This window comes from Onthophagus taurus, chromosome 7 (assembly GCF_036711975.1).
Source record: "Onthophagus taurus isolate NC chromosome 7, IU_Otau_3.0, whole genome shotgun sequence".
Taxonomy (NCBI): domain Eukaryota; kingdom Metazoa; phylum Arthropoda; class Insecta; order Coleoptera; family Scarabaeidae; genus Onthophagus; species Onthophagus taurus.
In genome coordinates, this window is record NC_091972.1 from 34,711,721 (window position 1) to 34,722,402 (window position 10,682).

At 32.0% G+C, this 10,682-nt stretch overlaps 1 protein-coding gene across 1 annotated transcript in view; it reads right to left on the bottom strand.

Moving 5' to 3' along the window:
- The window catches only part of LOC111414601 (NACHT and WD repeat domain-containing protein 2), a 40,051-nt gene extending 29,685 nt beyond the window's left edge, over positions 1-10,366 (bottom strand). Inside the window, exon 1 of the mRNA XM_023045993.2 lies at positions 9,771-10,366. Coding sequence (XP_022901761.2) covers positions 9,771-9,838 — 68 coding nt within the window. The 5' untranslated portion in view covers positions 9,839-10,366. The remainder of the gene's footprint in view (positions 1-9,770) is intronic.
- Between the last annotated feature and the right edge of the window lie 316 nt (positions 10,367-10,682).

Below are 10,682 nucleotides of genomic sequence, written 5' to 3' on the forward strand. Positions count from 1 at the left end.
ATGAACTTTTAATTTATCACATGAACTTTTTTGCAACCCTTTGTCTCGGGAAAGGAGTTGAGATGGGGATGTAGAAAGTGTATTTTGAGTGACTCAGCTGCAATCGTAGAAGTAAAGAAATGATTTTTGAGTCATTACGTAGTTTAAATGAAAATGTATTATGTTGAATTTTTTCTAGCACCAATTTCATATTTCCGTGCGTTTCTTTTATACCAAAAGTATGTGCTACCGGAACAGAGGGAAATCTATTTCCATTATGCAACAGTACAGTTTTTAAATTGGTTTTTGACGAGTCCATAAACAAACGCCAATGTTGTGGTTCAAATTTAATATCTATCAAGTTCATTCAGAATTTTTTAATTCTTTGACACGGTTACGAAAACGACTGGATGAAATAAATTCCATTCTTTCAATCTAGATCCTAATAGTTCAGACTGCTTTTTTTACAACTTTAAGTCGCTGACGAGATAGTTAATATCAACTTGAGTTAGTAAATGAGGATCATGAATTTCATTTGCAATTGCACTACATGAAGGTAAATCGATGGCATTACTTACAGCGTCATTTGTCTATGAGGGAGTGGTCGTAATGCAGAACGTACTATTTTTTAATCAGGCAAAACTAGCAATCAGATACGTGGTCTACAGCTCTGTCCAAATCATGGGTTTTCCGAAAATCATATATCGCATTCCTTTTGCCCAATCCGTAAGATTCTTTACGCATGTCTATTAGAAAGATTGATATACTTCCATCGCATTTTGAGAAACTAACAACGTTGCTAAATTCACAAATTAACACACACAAATAAAATAACTTTAGTTTTGTAATGAGGTTATGTAGTAAAATAATAATTCGTATCAGAATCCTTGTGGCAAAAACCTTGTCGATCAATGTCTTTCAATCGTTTTCAAAAAATCATAATAAATCGGGATTTCAATAAATCATTACGAAATTGTCCTCATTTGCAATACAAAATACATGCTTTTAAGTTAAAGAAACAAATGTTCAAAATATGTTTTAGTTGTTAAGATATTAATTTCTAATCATTATAAGGCATTTTCTCATTTTTCTGGATAAACAATTATTTTCAACCAATTTCAAAAAATCGTAATAAATCGTTGTTTTAATAAGTGCTGGTGAAATTTTCGAATTCTTAAAATACTTTTAGTTTTTGAGATATTAATTGTTAATCTTAATACGGAATTATATTCTCATTATTTTTGTGATATTCAGTTATTTTCAAACAAATTCAAAAAATCATAGCAGATCGAGATTTCACTAAATAATTATGAAATTGTCAGCATTTGTAATACAAATCATAAGCTTTCGAATGAAAGAAATGTATTTTCAAAATATTTTTTAATTTTTGGGATTTTAATAATTAAACATAACGCGTTTTGTTTATTTTCTAATGCTCGAATATTCTATTGTTCGAATGTTACTAAATGGCTGAATACATTTGGAAACCTCAAAACATCCTCGAGAATGTTGAGAAGTCCATCGAAATTATTCAATTTTTTTTCGGAATGGACAAGTGTCCAGATAACTGTTCTTATTGATTTTCTGTATGCCCCAGATGTAATATTACATCATTACTTTCTTAGAAGTTGTGTTGACAACCAGGAATTGTGCATCATCCTATAGCTATGTCTTTTGCTTTTGTTATATTGTCTGAAAATGATTCGACATCGGAATGACATGAAAAGAATGTCTTGAAAGAAAATAACATTATTTTTATCGGACGATATGAAGATTCTGTTTAGACTCGTGACAGAAGCAGTAAAATGTCTAAAAAAAACAACATGTACACGGTTAGATATGATTGTTAATAAAACGGTGTCGCCCATATCAAAGAAGTGTAACATTAGAATACAGTTTTAAAATCAACCCTTCAAATATTATAAGAAAGACCAACCTTTATATATTGCAATGAAATGTGATGTGTTGAAAACAATTTTGAAAATTCGTAATATGTAGATAATGAGATTATCGTTTGATCGTTTCATTAATGTTCCTTTCTAATAAATTATATTTCTGCATATAAATGATTGGTTTCCTAGCATAAATCTTCAATTGGTAATGCACATCCATTAAACCTGTATTAGATTTGCTATTTTAATCATGCATGTAAATGTATGTTAATTTTATCATCTCATTGATCACTCGAAACAGCACATGTTCATGTGTTTATGATGGTCCGTGTATTACCAATTGAAGACCAACGTATATACGCCTACAGCACATTAATTACGACGGGCGTTGTAACACCGGAGTTATAAGCGTAGGTAACAGTGTTTCGGAGCATGCCATATGGCATTAAATGTGACGCTCCACGTATTTATACCGAATATTATCAAATGCAGTACAAACATGTCCCCCTCACGACGTGTGCAATATTGCCACCAAGATAATATTTTACGTGGTATCTATAAATCAGTACACGAAAATTTTTGATTAAGTTTGGTTCTAAAATGTGTTTAAAACATAGCGAACTTAAGAGCCATGACTAAATAATATGAATATCTATGTCGAATGTAATTTTGTTAGAAGGAAATGTAATATCCTGGAAACCTTTCAAGAATTCCGATCAATCGGAAGATCTCAAGGTTTTCGAGGAAATTTCCTATTCAGACAGCAGGATGCGCTCGAATGATTTCTGTGCAGCTTCATCGTTTCCTTGCAGAAGTGTATAGAATAATGTGCGATAACCGGATAACCGATACTCCTTACAGACAATATTTACTCTGGAAATGAGATATATTTTCCCGTTATTTAATCAAAACAAACTAACATAACAAATTAAATGCATGTTATATAGCTCGTTTTAATATTTACATCTTGTTAGTTTAACATATCTCGATGTATAATATTTGTCATCGATTCCATATTAAGTTCTCTTCTAATTTCTAACTAAAACTAGGACTAACACTAGACCTAGAACTAGAATCTTTTGGGATAAGCTGTGCGTCTTTTGAAAAAGTGTTTAACGTTTCGGATGTCATGTTGGAACCTCCTTCAGAAACAACTTCGAAGTATGTACAACGGTTCTAGTGTTTTCATATTTGTTGTTAAGGTATTACTCCAAACTGTAACTAGTGTATGTTATTAATGGGGGAATTATATACTCATAAAATACGAACATGCAGCTGTAATTTTCCATTTAACATACAAATCTTATCATGATTCTTGATTTTTCAAAATTTCGTATTATTTTTGATTTGTTAATTTGATAATTTCTCCGTTAATAATTTTTTCCTGGAAATTTCAATAATATTACCTTACAATTTTTATGTCAAATGAGAAACTGCATTCTTTAAGCTACAATTGAACAGACTTATCATATCATGATTCTTAAAAACACGATTGATATGATTTTTTAAGAATTTAGTATTATTTTTGATTTATAAATTTGGCAATGCCTCCTTTAATAATGTTTTTCTGCAAATTTCAATAATATCTTACAGTATTTACATCATATCGTAAATTAGAATCTTTAAGCCATAATTTAACAGGCATGATATCATGATTCTAAAAAATATAGTCGATATGATTTTTTCAAAATTTAGTATTATTTCTGATTTAGATATTTGGCAAATTTTTCTTGGAAATTTCAATAAAATTATCTTATAATTATGATATCATATCATGAAGTACATTTTCGTATTATTTTTTATTTAACGGTAAATTATTGATATTCTTTGGCATTGATTTTGTCAGTAGATTTACAAGTACATATATTTGTGACATATACAGTCAGTTTCTTGTTGATGGGATTCAAAGTCAGTTTGAATCGTATATCTTTCTTCAAGCATATCACAAAGAGATAATTTCATATTTAGAGAATCACACTACTAACAAGTCTGCCTTTGGTTTCTTAAATGATAAAATTTAAGTACGAAATACTACTTGTTTTATAAAGTCGAAGTCACGGTCATTGGGTATCCGTCCTTGGAAAGATCTTAAATTCAAGGTCAAGTGAGGGTCAATAAATACAATTGGCCTTGACTTCTATTAACTAATTGACGAACTTCCTCCTGAAATCTCAATGTCAAGGTTACGTGGTGCGAATTAAACTGCTCCTTTTTGTAATTACTTCGGCATGTTTTTTTAATATTCTTTTAGTTTTCTTGCATATTTTTTTGGAAGACTAACTATAGATTATTCATCTTCAATAATTTTGTATATCGAAGGACAAAGTACAGATCTGCATCATAATCAACAAAAATTATATCCAAGTGATTATCATCTATAAAACATAATTTAGCATAAACGTTGAGTGAGATATCGAAGAAGGCAACCAGTCAGATGAAGTCTTATTGGTTCAAGGATAATAGGCTGGGTTGAAATGTTTTAGCCGCATAATTCATTCATGGTATTTATAGTATGACTGGGATGCTGAACTCCAGCTTTCGTACCACCTCTTCGGGTACGCCCAGGAGGTCTGCTCCCATGTAGCTTTCCTTGTTTGGCGATTTTCGGCAAACTATTCTGGTATTCTCCTGTGTTGTCTGTACATTCTGTCCATCTGCCCCACTCCTATCTTACACCTAACATTTTTTCTTGATGTCTTCACTTCTTATGTGGTTTAGCAGAGTAGCCAGCAATTGCTGAAACGGTTTTCATTTCTGTAGTTGGGAGAAGCTTTTGGTTAAGGTGTTTTCCACCCTTCCATTTTATGCCTCTTTGGTTTGCAAGTATTTGTTACTTCATATTACATCCCTGAGCTATCCCAATCAATTTAAAAATAGCGAATATATTGAAGAATAAGTAAGAGAAATAGATTTGTGATAAGATATAAAACTAAAACCAGAAGACTATTATAGTAAAATCAGCAACAGTTACTTATACAAAGTCAATTACAACTTGTAAACATCTTTGTTTTACCAACAAGCAATTTGAACAATATACACTTGTAGTAGTTCATTTTAGCCAGGTTCAATTAAATATTGTTTGTGTAAGCATTTAAAAATACTCATCAAATGGGTTTCACCGAGGGAAACAATGGTTTTCGAATACAATACTGCTGCCTTAAAAAAACACTAATGAACAATGTAGAAATAATTCAAAAATACTTATTTGTATTTACTCGGTTATACTTCATATTATTACGGATTCAGCTTGAAATATTGATTATTTGTTACTATATATATTTACTTTATTCTCGACCGGATAAATTAATTATAAAATAAATTTATTCATTGGCTTTCTATTTCCTGATTATTTTAAAGTTAATAAGGTAAATCTATTATTATTATTATTCCAGTTTATTTTGGCTAGATGCTCCGTGGAATTTCGGAAATACTCACCGCTTAATCGCGTATTGCTGCTCCAAAAATAATACGTCGTATAGTTTCTATTTTTAAACGCACTCCATGTGAGGGAGGTGCTCCAAAACATACTCGTTCACCGACAACGTACAACATGCACGTATGTACATATGAAATGGCGTGTTTAACGACAAACAACACTCTTTCTATGCAAATCGCATTCAATAAAAATCAAATCCACAATGAAATGCATTTTATAAATACATATACAAAAAATATAATATAGAGTGTTATTTCATAGAAATTATGTAAAATTGCAATATAAAAATGAATTGTTAAAAAAGTATTTGATGAACTTTTTTTTTTAAATATATTTATTATAAAATTGTTTCTCTAGGAAATCGAGCATAGCATTTTATACATATATAAATGTATTAATCCTACCAAAATTAAGTCAATTAATTACTTGAATAAAAACTTTTAGTTAATTTTTGGTCAAGAAGGTGATCAACAAAACAATTTTTTATTTAGACAGATTCGAGCAGTTAATAAAAACCGTAGTTTCATATAAAATGAAGGTTTCAATCAAGGAGTTGGTAAACACAGGTTTTTATTTACCTTGATGTATTGAGAATATTATCCCTGTCAATAAAAATACTATAAACGATCTAAAGTAACACATATCGTACGTGTCATGTAAGATATAAGGAGAAAAGTAAGTCAAACAAGACCTATTATTAATAAAAGTTAGTTTTCATGGTTTATATAAGTTGAAAGTAACAACTTAGAAGTTCGCAAACACATATTCTTGGAAATTGTAAGGTTACAGAATTCATTTAAACCCGGAACGTCAATACGATACTCAATTGCATAGAAACCCATGACCAGAAATGCAATGGGAAAGTTATAAGAGTATCAGAGGTATAAGAAATATATCGACAGAACTGTGAAGGAAATCTGATTATCTGCCCAATTGGAGATGAGGCGTCCCGATCATTTACCCACCGAATATCAAAAATCAACAAGTAAATAAGCTATAGTTAAATCATTGAAGTCGTTTAATCTTTGGAAATTGTGCAGAAATGTCATGAATTGAGAACGACTTCAATTTAAAACAGGACTAGTTTTTTCTATCGTATTCTATCGTCCTTTATCCCACTAAATTAAGAGCTGTTGATTAAGCTTCAATTGAGCACAACAATCAACAGTAACCTCAACGTAGTGTAAAACGTTTGTAACTTCCTAGGGAGAATCATCTGATGGCGCTCTTTCTATTATAAGAAACGAAGTGTAGACGTATATGTTATGCAAATAATTCCATCTCCGATAAGAAAAGGGATAAGTTGATGACATCTGCCAAATTCCGGCACATGTTATCTGCAAGGAAAAATCTCTGCGAAGTATCTTAGATATAATTAGGTAACGTGTTACTTGTTGTTGCTATACCTCGCATATCATTTCCAAAGATTACAGGTTCTACTTATCACAGATCTTTCCTGTACGTGCGCGATTTACACGTCGGCGTATCAACCAATGTAGCCAATACGTTAATTTCTAATTTTATATTTTGTTTACGGATGAGGCGTACATCAGCATTTTGCATATCCCATCAACACAATACGGATTTGCTTAATATATTCTCAGTGATTGTTTGGACTGGTTTATTCTTATCTTTTTAAAATAGATATAACGAGGTGTAATTCACCCTGTGCCAAAACATGTAAGACGCAAGATTATTCGAGTTCGTCAACGATTAATTTGGCGTTTTCTGGCCATCACGTTTTCCTTATCTATATAACTTGGATTTTTTTCTTTGGGGAGCACTTAAAAAAACTTTGTATGCAAAACTTGTCGTATCTCAAATGGATTTAGCGATGCATGACCTATTAATGTAAAGCATGCATCGGATGTAATGGTAGAAACTTTGAAGATGTTTTGTAAAATATTCACGTTTTTTGATTCGTTGGACACAATTTTGCACCACTCTTTCACACAAATCGGATAGAACGTTAGCAATTTCGCGTTTAATGCTGTTCCTGAGCTTGAGCAAGGTGGCCATTCGACCATAACACGGTTACCGAACTTCCTCTTCAACAGTTCGATTGTTAGGTCTAATTCTGGCCAAAAATAGTCTTCCAACATAGCACGATGGCGATCTCCATTATCCGTAACATGAAGTTCATTTTCATCGACGGAAAAATATGGTCTAATCACATCTCCAGCATGCTCTGGTCTCTTGAAGCACATGTGGGTTTGTTATCGCTGAAGATGAGTTTTCGAAGAAATACATGATTTTTTCAAACTTTAGCAGAAATCTGTAAAGTTTTGGCGCTTCAAATGATCAAAAGGCTTCAGTTCTTGAATTCATTTGATCTTGTAATGATGTAAGTCAAGATCTTTACTCAAAATTCGCTACAAAGTTATTTAAGAGATTTTCAATTTCTTCGAACGGTATACGGATATTTTCAGTATTTCCACCTGTTGTCATTGTTTCACTGAACTTTGGACGTACAGCCTATATTGTGGAACGATTATTGCGACTGAAAATTGATGTAAGCGCTTTTAAAGTTGCGACTACCGACTTAGAACAGCAGAAGTAATTTTTAACAATTTCCCAAAGTTGCAGTTACGCCTCGAGCGGCACTTATTACGATTCCTTCCTGACGTTCTACTGTACGTGCAATTATTCTTTGAGAAGTGATAAACCCTGACTCTTCCACATTACATAATACAGTTAATTATCTCAACCCCATTAATACTTAAATAAATTTACAGCTCAACTCTTCTTTAACACATTATTAATTCTATCTTAAATTTCGTTTTTGTAACTATACATTTGTGAATGATTTGATTTTGATTCTATTATTGACATATGCAGCAAATAGTAAATTTCGGCATATTTTATTTAACTGCTTGACTCTGATACTTTACTGACACAACTTTTAAGCATTGTCTTGTCTATTGTTGTTACACCCTTTTATTTTGGAGATGATTCATATTTTTTCCTATCGTTATTTGCGAATTTTGACATTTCAAAAATTGTAACCTGGTAATAATCAACGGTGGAATAAAGTATTATATTTAAAATATATTTTTAGATAATTTAGAAAGTTTTTTAGTATACAAGTTTTTATCCATCAACATTATCTTTTGAGTTATAAATGGCGTTGAAGTCGAAATTAACCAATTTGTGAATTTAGAGATTTCAAGACATTTAACCTGGTAATAATTTATATATGAAATGTATTTTTGGGCAATTTAAAATGTTTTTAAATTTTATTTAATACTAAAGTTCTGTAAGCTCTATTTGTTCACTTTTTAATTAAATGGCTCTCGAAACAAGATAGTTGCGGATTTGATGCACATGTTAATTCAGAATAATGAAATGTTGAAAATTATTCTTTTGAGATATCGTATTTCCAAACATGCGCTGACCTTTAGGACCTAATGTTCCTGGAACGTTTCATCAAAGAGAGATAGTAATGTAATAACCCGCAGGATGCTCTTTCTTTTAAATTGTTATGTTTCATCACCGCTGTTCGCGTCACGCTTTCAGTATTATTAATGAAATTCTTCATGTTTATAACAACAGTTTCGTTTTAAAAACAGTTAAAGATTAATAATCATTTATAACTTTAAACATGGCCACTAATTTCAAACTACCCTCACGATTTAGAACTTACGTGCTGAATCTTAAAAATAAATTCGTTTTTTTAATTAATATTTATTAAATTTTTCTTCTATTAGGGTATATTTAAAAATATCCCTAAGATAATATTTATTATTAAACCAAATTCGTCATCACAAAATCGTATTCATAAATTGAGATATTTTAATCGATGACGACTGTTAAAGATATAACCACTAATTAAGTTTGTCATTTTTAGGACGTCATTAGTTTAATAATGCATTTCGTTATCAGCACGCAGGATTTTTATGATAATTGACGTCAACCAGAACGTCATTTGCCCACATGACAACGTGTGTAACAAGCAGATAGATATGTGATATGATTGTTAAAATGTTTGGTGTGACCAGTATAAAATATAACATACAACCACTACATCGAGATTGAAGTTAGAAATAAATCTTATTTCTGATTAACAACAAAACTATAATTCCCAAATAAGTTTCTGCTTTTCTTGCATACCTAATTAGGAATTTAAATTATCTCCGTTTGATAATCGAGTCTTGTATCCAAAGCAGTCACGTCATTTAACCTTTGCCATTTAACCGATTTACTGGTTAAATTCCTTTCCTCATATTCATTTCGAAACGGAAACAGAAACAATTGATATAATAATTCACCTGTTGTTACATAATTAAATTTCCTTATCGGTTTTCAAGGATTTTATACAACCTGACGTCAACGAAAATGCTATTTTTCTATACAACACACTTCCGTATTAAAAATTGAAATACTTTGATTCTAAGATTCATTAAGATTTCATAAATTTTTATTCAAAACATTTAGATTTTATAAGTTTCAACGTGTTAACTTACTCTTCGGACTTTTGCGACATGTTATCCTTGTCCTTATGGGCCTGTCCACTACTACAAGAGTTCCCCATCGTCGGCAGATCCCCAGGTAAGTGTGTCCTCAGATGCCCATCTTTAAAAACAACAAAACCCGCACCTTTTGTCTTTCTCGTGCATTGCTCGTTTCTTTGACATCCCCACCGAGATTCGTTTCGACGACCCCCACATCGTCTAATTAAACTTTTTCAGGGAGTTAAAAAATCAAAAAAAAAAGTGTGATGTGTGTATGTTTAATAGAGTTCGCGTACGAATTTGATCAATTGTAGGAGCGTCTTCTAACGGTCACATCGCGAACCGAACTTCACCGGGTCATATTTCTTTCGCTTTCGTCCACCGTCTCTTTTGCACATAGTACTTACTACTTGAACGACTTGATTGTAATTGATTATTTTCTATAGAAATTATTTACAGTGATGGTTATGCATTTTTGCCGTGGCCGCGCCGATATATACTCGTCGTAGCAAGCGGACAATAATCAATGCCTGGTAGGTGGCCGAGGAGAAGGCACGCTTGTGGAGCAAGCGCCGACCGACGCTCTATGACGTCAGCGGACGCTCGCTCTACGGTCGTCGTCGTCGCTTTCGACGTGCGAACTACCGACCACGATAAACACGACGCCAGGTTATTTAAATCCGGATCGGTGTAACCGAGGTCGCCACACTTTAAGCATTTTACTACACATAGTCTAAGAAAACTACAATTGTTACAGTTACAAATGTCTTTCTACAATCACATAGATTCCCAGATGAGATGCCCCAATAATAATTTCATTAATCATTGTGTTGCCATAACATACACAAAAAGATATTGGATTAGAATCATCAGGTCAGAATTGAAAATAAAAAGTGTTTCAATTATGTCTTCACTGCAAATTGA